The 12,611-nt window shown below is 34.5% G+C and overlaps 1 protein-coding gene across 2 annotated transcripts in view; it reads left to right on the plus strand.

The window, feature by feature from the left end:
- tmeff2b (transmembrane protein with EGF-like and two follistatin-like domains 2b) overlaps positions 1-12,611 on the plus strand; it is a 77,395-nt gene that overhangs the window by 55,601 nt on the left and 9,183 nt on the right. For both annotated transcript variants that reach the window (XM_016510465.1, XM_016510466.1), the window contains exons 6-7: positions 7,377-7,525; positions 12,036-12,159. In XM_016510465.1, the coding sequence (XP_016365951.1) occupies positions 7,377-7,525; positions 12,036-12,159 (273 nt within the window). The remainder of the gene's footprint in view (positions 1-7,376; positions 7,526-12,035; positions 12,160-12,611) is intronic.

The following is a 12,611-nucleotide window of genomic DNA, read 5'->3' on the forward strand; positions in this document are numbered from 1 at the left end:
CCTTTAAGTCGCTGGGGTATATTTGTAGCAATAGCCAAAAAGACGTTGTATGGGTCAAAATTATCGATTTTTCTTTTATGCCAAAAATCATTAGGATATTAAGTAAAGATCATGTTCCATGAAGAGAGTTTGTAAAATTCTTACCGTAAATACATCAAAACTTAATTTTTGATTAGTAATATGCATTGCTAAGAACTTCATTTGGACAACTTTAAAGGCGATTTTCTTCGTATTTTGATTTTTTTGCACTCTCAGATTCCAGATTTTCAAATGGTTGTATCTCGGGCAAATATTGTCCTATCCTAACAAGCTTATTTATTCAGCTTTCAGATTATGTATAAATCTCAATTTCGAAAAATTGACCCTTATGACTGGTTTTGTGGTCCAGGGTCACAATTGTATACTGACAATGTACAGCAGTATACCATACAAGCAGCATAAGAATTTTTTCTTTTCCACTCATTTCCACCACATCTCACACATTTTTTTTTTTTATTTGTTAACTGCAAGATATCTTGCTAGATTTTTTGTTTTTTTGTTTTGAAAGTAAAAACTATGATTTACTGTAACATTTATGTTCAAAGATCATTTTCCAGAAGTCCCTGCATGGCACATCACACATGAATTTCTTTTATTTAAATAGTTTAGTTTCTTCTTAGTTTGTTGTCAGAAATGGTCATTAGGAAGTTTTGCAATGTTTTTTGTTTTTTTTTAATGTCATGATTCTTGTTTTGACACTGTGGCTTTTTTATGGATAGGCCACTCATGATGCACTCGGATTCATAATGGGGTTTTCTATTTTACCACATGTATTATAGTGGTTATCAGTATATTTTAAGGTACAAAGCAGACTCTGGTAGTTCAAGTGGACTGGCATATTAACATTATATCACTTGATGAAAGCAAATTTACCAGTATTTTTTAATGTGCATGAATTATGTTTGATAACATTCTGTGATGGAAATTAAATAAAATGGCCAGCTTGTTTGTGTTGCCAAGTCAATTTTTACAGCTAGCATTTTATCCTAAATAAACACATTTTATCTTAAATAAACTACATTTATAATTACTTGATTGAAATTGAAGCACATTTTCACGAAGCACAATAAAAACATCCATTTCACAAGTGACATTTACCTAGTTTTTTTTTTTTTTACACATCTCATATTTTACCTCAAACACGTTCTTCACTTTTCACTCATGTAAATCAAATAACAGCAGTTTAGGATTTTTTCCTAAAAGAACACTGAGCTCTTTTATCTGAACAGATAGAGGAAAATTTGATTCTTCATAATATGACCCCTTTAAGTGCAGCTCTCAAGATCTCTCATCTCATTTGCTCTCTCTCTCTCTCTCTGCAGTTAACGAGGGTTCAGCAGAGATCAGTCAGAAGGAGACATCAACGTGCGACATTTGTCAGTTTGGGGCCGAGTGCGACGAGGATTCTGAGGACGTGTGGTGAGTCACAAACGCACGCGACAGCTTTTCAGGGTCCTGACGTTCTGTTCTTCAGAGAGCCCGAGGGCTTGAGGAATACGGGGGTGTGTCTAATGATATGTATCTGATGTAGAGTCTTCTGCAGACCTGCTTCTTGTGAGTTTCTGCTCTTCCTGGCACTGATTCTGAAGGCTGATAAAGTCTACGCCATTTCACTGATGCATTACAGTGCATCGCCGAGGGTGCGTGCTGTACGGAATGCACTGCAGTAAATAATCTATATTCGATTGTCCTTCTCTCTGTCTTCCCATCTCTTTCTTGCTTCCTTTTAGCTTTGCAATCTCTCTTGTGATATCTGTCCCTTATCTCTAGTGAGGCTTATGATTAAAGCTAGAAAAACAAATTACCAGTAGGGTAAGTAAAATAAACTTAATTCAAGATAAGCAGATTCATCCTGTTTTGAGGATGTTTAGCTATTTTTTTACTGGAAATCGGGACAGAAATACTGATTAAGACTGATTTTTGTGATGTCAGCAAAACTAATTTCGGAGTCAGAGCAAGTTATTACATTTTGATGAAATATTAATTTGCAAAAGTCAATTTTGATGACTTTGCCAACCACCCATCTGGACACATCTATTGCAAAAATAGATTCCAGGTCAATGTTCTGACCTGTTTGTAATCACTCACATGGACAAGGCTTGTTTTTTGCCATCATTTCCCCTTCAGGTTTCTCTTTCATTTCAGCCTTGTAATTTATTTAACCCATTGACTAACATGTTGTGCCGTGGCATTCTGTGGCATTCTGAGCAGATTGTAAATGTTAATTGTATTGTCGCCGGACTGTGAGGGTCAGTTCTCTGTCAGTCTGGAAGGATGATGGATTATTTCCTAGTACGAGGCCCAACGTTCAGAACAGCGGACTGGCAACCCAAGAGATGGAGGGGCAAAAGAGTGCAACTCTCCACTGCAATTCCATCTTTAATTAATAGAGTTCCTCTTCCCTAGCAGACAGATTAAAACCTCAAGACCATGGGAGAGCAATTACCATTCAAATATCCCTCACGGTAATACACTAACCAGACAGATCAGAGGGAGACCGAGGGATGGAGAGAGATAGAGATGTGAAAAGGGACGGGAACGAATGAGGGAGAAAATGTCAGAAAGAGACAGAGATGAAAAGAGGGAAATGAGGCATCTCAGCGGTTAATGTGTGTGAGTGCGTCTACGTTAAGGTTCATGAGGTCGGTTAAAAGCGGGTGTGGGGGCACTTTCCAAATACGATTTAAAATAGGCCCTGGAATTCTTAATAATTTTTTTTTTTTCTAACAAATAATCAGTGAAAGGAGATGCTTAAATAAATAGTTCACCAAACAATGAAAATTTAGTCACCCTCAGGACATCTGAGATGTGTGTTTATTCATCGGAACAGATTTGGAGAAATTTAGCATAACATCACTTGTTCACCAATAGATCCTTTGAAGTGAATGGGTGCCGTCAGAATGAGAGTCCGAACAGTTGATAAGAAGTTTTATTTTAGCAAACCTGTCATCTAATTTAAAAAAATGTATATCGTTTACACAAAAACCCTGATTTGCAATAAACAACAAATCATTCAAATTAAATTGATAATATGTAGAATATCTTACTGATATTCCCCATAAATGAAAGAAATGTGCTTGATCATTGCTGTCACCTCTACAATTTGTATAAAACTGTTTATTTATGTTATTTCTATTAGTCCTACAGAATGTTGCATTTTCTAACACAGTTGCACACAAATTATGGGAAAATGTCAAAATTATGACATTACTTTTTCTTCTAGATAAATTGTATGTCAGATATCTAACATATCTAATAGTTCTCACTACAAAAGCATGGGATTTGTGCCACTAATGGTTTAGGAGCTACAAAACCATTAAGTAAAAAAAAAAGTATATCATTTTTGACTCCAGTTTGATCCCTTTATCATCACAGACCAAAGATAATGTCATTTAGCAGTACTACAAAATGATCTGTGCCACACCTGCCAATTACATGTCAGAACTTTTCACGTTTTTTTTTTTTTTTTGGAGTTTGCTTAAAGAGCCCTGTGTTAAATTAATTTCTTAATGTACTCACAAGACACTCAAAAATATAAGAACAACAATACAGTAGTACCTTTTAAAAGTCTGGGGTACGATTTTTTTATTATTTAGATTTTTTTTTTTTTTAAATAAATTTATTTTATTCAGTAAGTATGCATTAAATTGATCAAAAGTGACAGTAAATACTTTTACATTGTTAGAAAAATATATATTTCAAATAAATGCTGTTCTAATCATCAAAGAATCCTGAAAAAATCAGCATATTAGAATGATTTCTGATGGATTACACTGTAGTGACTCCTTAAAATTCAGCTCTGCCATCAAAGAAATAAATTCAAATTTGAAAATATATTGAAATAGAAAACAGTTATTTTACATTATAATAATATTACTGTTTTTTACTGTATTTTTAATCAAATAAATGCAGCCTTACTGAACATAAGAAGCATTATAAAATCTTACCGCTTTTGAACGGTAGTGTAAACATACATACAGTAAATACATAAAATGAGTAAATTAATACAAAAGTTAATTTTAATTTAATTTTAATATATATATACAAGTAGACTTAATCATGGAAAAGGCTACAAATGTGTAGAATATGGCCTGTTAGAAGATGTTTTTGTGTGACATTCGCTGTAGGTTTTGTGCTTTAATATGCAGGGAATCTTTAAACCAAAGATAGCTGCTCCAATTCCACAAGATTAAGTATATCTTTGAGAGTCATGAAATCCCTACTGATCCTTTCTATGTTGCTTTCATCAATTATATTTTTGGAAAGCTGTGAAAAATGAGAAAATATAGTTTCCATCAGCCACAGCGAACAGTGAGTGTGCTAGATTGATTTGCAGATTTGTAATTCCAGACGTTATAGGACTCCTCTCTCTCCATCACTCTCTTTCTCTCTCTTTCTTTACCTTTCTTCTCCTTGGAATCTATTTGTATGTGCGTGTTGTGTCTGATAACCAATTAGCAGCTACATCTGTGAGCATTGATGCGGCCAGTCCTATAGAATAGAATCCAGCTCAAACTAACAGTAATCTATTAATACCCTCTAATCTCATTTACTTCAGCTCAGTGAAAATGCAATGAATCTGCTGTTTTCATGCTTTAAGAATCACATTTTGCGTGCATGCCTGCATGTGCGTGTTTTTGTGTCACATGGATGTGTGAGAACACGATAAGTGTGGATAAATAGAGTCAGACATGGTTCATGTTGCTTTGACTCGTGTATGTCTTGCCGAATGCTGCCAGGTCTGGTCTGTTATCCTCTGGGCATATATGGAGGGATTAGAAATATTACAGCTGGGTTTTATAAATCAATACCAGACTCAGAGATGAAGTGCTCACCAGTAAATATATTAGACAGAGGAGATGCAGCAAATATATCTGGTCTAAGTGCATTCTCTCTTTCTCTCTCTAAGAATTTGTAAGTGTGACTGTATGGCAATTACTGTATGGTCCTAGTTAGACACTTTCCAATGCCAGACAACACATTCAGTTTATGAACTAGCAGTATGACTATGTAAGATGTTCTTTGATATTCAATGTTATGAGTACAAATAGTGGGTTACAAAAGCCTGAAACCACATCTGGGACTCATAACCAAGTTTAAAACTGAAAATAAAAAAGTATACATGTAAGGAAAAACTAATTCTAGTTTTTTTAAATGTCACCAAATAAATATCTTGACATAAAATGTCACTCAAAAAAAAATTTAATTTTAGTTACATTTTTAATGCTTTTTTAAAAAATATTTCTGTTTAGCTTTATTTCAGTTTTAGTCATTCTACTTCAACTTTATTTTATTTCAATTAGTTGCCAAGGAAATATTTCAAATTTTTAAAAAAAGTTTTTCATCTAATATTTAGGCTTATATTTTAGTTTATTTTAGCTTGATTTTAATTAACAACAACTATTATCAAATATTTTGTTTTTGTTAACATCTAAATATTAATATTTAGCCTAATTTATATTAATATTACAATATTTGGGAACAGAATGATTCCTTATCTAATAATATGTCATTAATACTTCCAAATGATTCATTCTGAGAAATGTACACTGCAGTGGTCACCATGCAACAGAGGTTTAAATGCCAAAAATGCTAAATGGTAACATTTCCACTAGTGGAGACTGATTGACTGCAAACATATCCATAAAGATGCATAGAGGCATACAAACTGGCAAACTCATTTTTGGTAAAAAAAAAAATAAAAAATAATAAAAATAATATATTTAATCTGAGACCACACAGGCAAACAGATGGCAATATCAAAGCTCATCCAGATAGATAAATATCTCAGACTGCAAGTACAAGAGAGGGAGAGACGATGCTCATTCTGCCAGGATAGAGTCAGTCTCCAGTAATGGGGTGTCTGGCAGAAGTGTGCGTTTAGATAAATAAATGAACAGATAAACTGCAAGCGCAATGCAAAGTAAACTGAAAGATGCGGTTGGTGCAATAATGTTTGAAGGAATGAAGAGTCTGTGTGCATCTATTCATCAGTGCTTATCTCTACTCTTATAGGAACATTCAGAATAGTGATGAATTCTGACTCGTTTCCACAAAATTGGTTCATTTCAGTGAACTGATTCAGCGGTTCTTTTCGTCATCACATAATTATGTGATCACATGGTCTCTGACACCCTGATGTTTTATCTATTAATAAGGTGGTTTATAGCAATGTTTTCCAGTTCGGTTTGTTGCAGCCATATTTAACAACCATTTATTAAAACCTGTTTGTGTGTTGGAACTGATTGTGTCATTTTATTTGACAAATAGAAGTTAAAATCATCAATAAGGTGCAGGAGGTTCAGCATCTGTGTCTACAAAGCAGCATATTTCATATAAGTTGGAAGTCCAACTCCATATTTCTCTTTTTTGAAAGTTTCAGAAACCAATTATTATTATTCTTGAACTTAAATATGTTTGTTAGTTTCTTTAATAGTTGGCATTTAATTTGCTGTGATTTGTTTAACTGACTTTTTCTTATTATTGTGCATAATTATTTTTTAAACGCTGGGCACTTTGGGCCCTGTGGACTTTTGGAAATTAAAGTACTTCATTAAATGTCCAACAGTGGATATACTATACATGCATCACCTGATCCCTAAAGAACAAATGTCATTACGTCTCATATTTCATACAAGGTTTACACACTGACATTGTAACCAAGTACAGTAACTTTAATAAAAACAGCAAAATTGTTGTTTGTGGCGCAAGAAATGAGTTTAAACATTTTTTATAAATCATTTTCACACGATATGTATTAAAATGGTTTATTTACCTTTTTGTTTAGATCATTATAGTTTAAAAATGTATGTTATGATGGATTTTCTTATTTTAAGATGAAGTCTGTATATTGAAAAAATCGTATTTTTTTTATTTTCATTTAGTTTAAATCAATGTACGAAAATTAATACAAACTAAATAGAAATATATATTTTTTTAAATGACAAAAACACAACAAAAATTACTAAAACTTTAGCTAAAATTAAAGTGAAATTAAAAAATTAAAGTGAAAACAGAAAATATAAAAATAAAAACTAATTCAAAATATCAAATATACTCAATTAACACCGGTCTGGGACAAGACTAAAATACTCTACACAAACAAAGTATGTGAAAAGTAGTCAAAAAAAATGAAAGCATTTGAAGACTGTTTAAATGTGACTGTTTAAATATATATAAAAATGAATAAATAAAAACCAAGCCCTGGGACATGAACATGATCATTGTTGAAGGAAAAAAACACACTTATATGGAATTTATTGCCTGACACTTCTTTCTATGATAAAACCCAGACATGAATCTATGAAAGTTTACTCTCTCTCTTTCTCTCTCTGCAGGTGTGTGTGCAACATCGATTGCTCTCACATCAGTTTTAATCCAGTCTGTGCATCAGACGGCCGTTCCTATGACAACCCCTGCCAGGTGAAAGAGGTGTCGTGTCAGAAGCAGGAGAGGATTGAGGTCAAATACCTCGGACATTGTAAGGGTCAGTCTCAACTCCCAATTTATTTATCACAAATGCATTCACCTCTGCTCCTGCCTGAGAGTCTAATCACATTCATTCTGCTCACGATCTGAGGAGGGATCTGAGGAGGCTATGAGGAAGGTTCACCCTCACACACCGTCTCTCTCTCTCTCTCTCACACACACGCACAAAGGCTTACTATGTTTTACTGATGGTTTTTAATAAGTGTAATTATAGATTGTAGCCAATTGAATAGTGCAACATAAATGTTAGTAGATACAAATAATCACAACATACATTTTGTGTACATTTACCTTTTTATTTTTTTTTTTACAATTTGACCCAGCCCCAATCATAGTCATGAATTAAGCACTCCTGATCATAATTTTTGTATCTAATGTTTTTGTCCCCTTCCATCCAAACCCACACACCACTTTTTGATGCATTTTAAGCTCAATTTGAACGAAGAAATCTAAAATAGCTTTTATTTGAAGAGCCTGTGTTGCCACTGAGCATTTGAGGTAAAAAGTGAGAGATATGCTTATTCAGAAAGGACATGTTCAAATTATTAAAAAGTGACAGTATTACATTGTTACCTAAACAAAAATCATATTTAAAATACACACTGTTCTTTTGAACTTTATATTTATGGAAAAAAATAGCATGCTTTCCACAAAATTATTAAGCAGAACAACTGTTTTTAGCATTGATAATTATGAGAAATGTTTATTGAGTACCAAATCAGCATATTAGGAAGATGGTAAGGATCATGTGACACCGAGGACTGGAGTAATGATGCTGAAAATTCAGCTTTGCCCTCATGGGAATAAATTATATTTTAATATATATTCAAATAGAAAACAGTTATTTCAAATTGTAATAATATTTCACAATATTACTGTTTTTACTCTATTTTTGACCAAATAAATGCAGCCTTGGTGAGCATAAGAGACTTCTTTCATGAACAATAAAAATATTTTGAACAGTAGTAGGTCAATTTTTTTTCTTTTTAAAACTTACAATTTTAATACATTACATTACATTTCCCATTTAAGGAACAAAAGCAAAATAATAGTTTTTATTGAAGCAGTACTGCAGATATTGAGCATTTTTATTAAAGGGGTCATAGGATGCTACATGCACTTTTACAAGTTGTTTGAACTGAAATGTGTGTTGGCAGTGTGTGTACACAACCACCCTATAATGATAAAAATCTACCCAGTGTTTTTTTTTTTAATCTCGTTAAATGTTTTCCCCTTTCTCAAATCAAGCCGATCTCAGTGTAAAAAAGGTGTTTTTTACACTACCATTGAGAAATTTTAACCAAACTATGTTACAGACTTTTCATTAAGACCCTAAAGAATCATATCAACTTGTGGAAAATGGGCATCCTATGACCCCTTTAAATTCGGACATAATTAGATTTCAGGAATACTTTTCTTATCAGGATTTAATTTATAAATAAATTTGCCATTAAAGTTTTCTTAAAGAAATGTTCTCTTTCATTTATTAGTAAATGAGAGGCAGGCTGCATTTTCTAGTACGTCTAAATTCATATTCACTAAAAGTGTTAATTGCATTAAATAAAACGGCACCAAACATTGTTAACAGCTCTAAAAACAAAATGTCGCTCCTTTCCTGTGATAAACAGAGTGGTGAGAAGGAACATATTGAAACCAGTGAGTCTCTGGAGAACTAGCCTGCTTTATGTGTCCTCAACAGACCACCGTACCCTGATACCTCCCAGTGTGTGTGACAGTTTGACTGAGTGCTGTGACCTGCTTCACAGACAGTGTCAGGAGAGCGTTTGAGAGCGAGAGAGATAGAGAAGAAAAGAGAGAAAGAAAGATTGTGATTAATTGAGTAAACAGAGGAGGGTGTGGTGTCACTGCTGTAGCATTGATCCCTCCATTGACTTAACACGGATACCCTTCAAACGCGCTCTCTCTCACACACACACACTTTCTCCTCACCGTTTAGAGATGAAACGCTGCACTCTGTCCTAAATAGCCTTTTAAAGGGCTGGTTCATCGAAAAATTAACATTCTGTCATCATTTACTCACCCTCATTGTGCATATAATTTTAGAACGGTCTGTGAGGAAGACCAAATCGTTTGCTGAAACCTTTCTTTTCCCCACAGCTCTCGAATTTCATTCGCATTCACATATAGAGTCCTGCAGGAATGAATCCTAAAACCTGGAAACAAGTTAGCATTTTTGAATTTCCCAAAAGTCCCAAAGTCAGTGGCTTTTGTTTAAATGCCTGACATAAGGTCTGTGGATAAAAGAAGCTCAAGATATTTTCACATTTTATTTTACAACATAAAATATCAATAATACAGCTAAATGGCACGATCTGGGACATTAAACATCATCATGCCAAGCAGGTAAACTTAAAATTTACGGACGGTTACATACTATTACCAACATTTTATATGTAAGCCTTATGTTACACCTCAGATGCTAAGGGAATTTATAGTAATATTAATATTAATTAGCCAGTCCTCTAACTTTACAACTATTCAGGTGTTTTATATTTATTTAAACATATAACAGCTAAAAATATTTATAATTGTGTGCATGTGAAAATAAAGTGAACCTTTTGAATGCTTAATGCATGTTTTAAAGCAGTCATGAAATGCATATTTTGAATTATTTTAGAATGTTCCTGAGGTGCACTTATAGTCTGTCGGTCATAATTTAGATTCAAATGGTAATTTTCTACCCTGAATTTAGCCTCTGATTTGAACAGTCCATTGGAAGTAAAGAATAAGAGACTCGTTCAGCAGTGTAAACTGTGTCATTATGTCGGAAGTTTTGGCAAAAATGCAAATCACTGATAGATTCGCACTGATCTTGAATTGACTGCTCCAGTGATTATAAAGAGGACAAACTTTGATCGCTCTCTGTTTGTAAAATAATCACAATATAGATAACAGATGGTTTTCACACTGCTAATAACAGTGTGAAGTTGATTGTTTATCACTGGCTTGATTCACTGATGCATAAACAACAGTAAACCATTTGCGACAAAGAACAACTGTGAGCTGAGCCCTTACATATTACACTGATGACAGGTCATGATAGTCATGAAATGCAATTTCTGTCACTAATGATTATTTTGTCAATCGAGTAATCGGTTTATTATTCTAATGATTAATTGAGTAATTTGATCATTTTTGGTGGTAATAAAAACAGACTTAAGCAAACAATAGACTTTAAAATGATTTGAAATGAATCTTTAATACTGTATTTGGCCAATTCTTTATGATAGAAATGCTGGACATCAAAACATGCAAACTCAGAGCGAGGGTTAAAACATTTATTTTGAAATAGCGATGAACAGTTAGCATATTTAGAAAGATAATGATGTATTCTCCTGTGTTAGCATAGGTTTATAAATGTTTTACCTTATGGATCTGATGAAATGGTGCAGATTGCATTCCCAGGTGAATATTTTGATATCCAATATGAAATGATGGAGTTTGAGATGGTCCGCGCATGTAAATGATAACAGTTTGTGTGGAGCAGCATTTACCGTGAACGGAGCCACTCTGAGATACACGTAACCTATAAATAAATTGCATTTATTTATTTAATTTGATCGCAGCCTTTGTGAATTCACAATAGTGCTATGCTTTATTATTATTATTAAATGGTTTTTTAATATTTCACGCAGCCTTAGAAAACGGTCTAATGATGCTTTACATGGATTCTCACTTCTGGTGAGATGGAACGCACTTCCGGTATCTTGCCGGTTAATTGACACGGGCAAAATGCCGTCGGGGGATTTTTTTTATAATCGAGTACTCTAATTTAAATGAATTTAAACCCTATTTCAGATTATGTTTTTTAAGGTTAGTTTATAAAGTTTGCAAAGCTTTTTGTACCAAAAAAGGTCTTTACCTAACAGCAATGTAACACTTGTGATTGATGGAGAGAGACATGACTTGTTCAGAACAAATCTTGATTACATACGACGATGACGCATGTTACGGGACGTGTCGAGGGGAGATTGTGACGTCACAATTCTCCAGATTTCAAATCCTGGCATTTTAGAAGGGTAGAAAAGAATAATTCACATGTTGAACTGGGGCAGTATGTTTTTATTGCAGAGAAACCTCTTAAATGTGTAAATATCAAGAACATTTTGAGTCTCTCGTTTTATGACCCCTTGAAGCAAAAAGCTATTTCTCAAAAACATAATCAAATGTGTTGCTTCGACAAGAGCGAGTTGTTGTTAGAATATAATTCGAGCAAGTCACTTGCCAAATTGGCTGACAGACTGCAAACAAATACCTGCATTTGGCTGGTGGTGGGTGTTAATTTGCCACCGTGCAAACCACTCGTGATGTTTGCAGTGGTTCTGTGGATTTTTTTTACGTTATGACACTTTGTACACTATTTTACACTATTTTACTTTCACGATTTCATCACAAACTGACCCTTTACAATGACTAACCTGACAACATAAACCTGATTGTGGAATTACAGTCTCCCCCTCTCTCTCTCTTGTTCGGGGTGTGTTTAGAGGAGAGAGACCAGGTGAGCGAGGTACCGTGGGGTCTTTACATCCCGTGTCCAGAGCGTTACAAGAACTACTGTATCCATGGAGAGTGCGAGTATCCTAGCAACCTCTCGCCCCCCACCTGCAGGTAACCGCACCACACGACACAGACAACATATCAAACTCTTCCTTCTCCCTCACCCACGCGCCCACAGACTCTTTAAAGGACAGTGTGAGATTGATTTTGGAGAAGCGCTGAGAAGACAAAAGCAGGGGAGAGAACGAGAAATGAGAGAAGATGAGAAGTGATGAAAGACGTGCAAGAAAAAGTGTGAAGGAAAGAGAAAAAGAGAAGAGAAATTGTGTGTGTGTGCCTCCCTCTGAAAGATGACTCATTCCTACCAGCTGTGCATGTGTGTGTGTGTGTGTGTGTGTGTGCCGGCTGGCAGGTGTCCCTTTAACCGCCTCCTCTGAGAGGTCGAGGCTCTAATTAAACAAGACTATGTTTTTTCCAGTGTGCACCAGCTCCCCGCTGCACACTCACTCCCACACACACACACACACACACACACACACACACACACACACACACTCACTCAC

This window comes from Sinocyclocheilus rhinocerous, unplaced genomic scaffold (genome assembly GCF_001515625.1).
Source record: "Sinocyclocheilus rhinocerous isolate Xijiao unplaced genomic scaffold, SAMN03320098_v1.1 scaffold1285, whole genome shotgun sequence".
In the NCBI taxonomy this organism is placed as follows: domain Eukaryota; kingdom Metazoa; phylum Chordata; class Actinopteri; order Cypriniformes; family Cyprinidae; genus Sinocyclocheilus; species Sinocyclocheilus rhinocerous.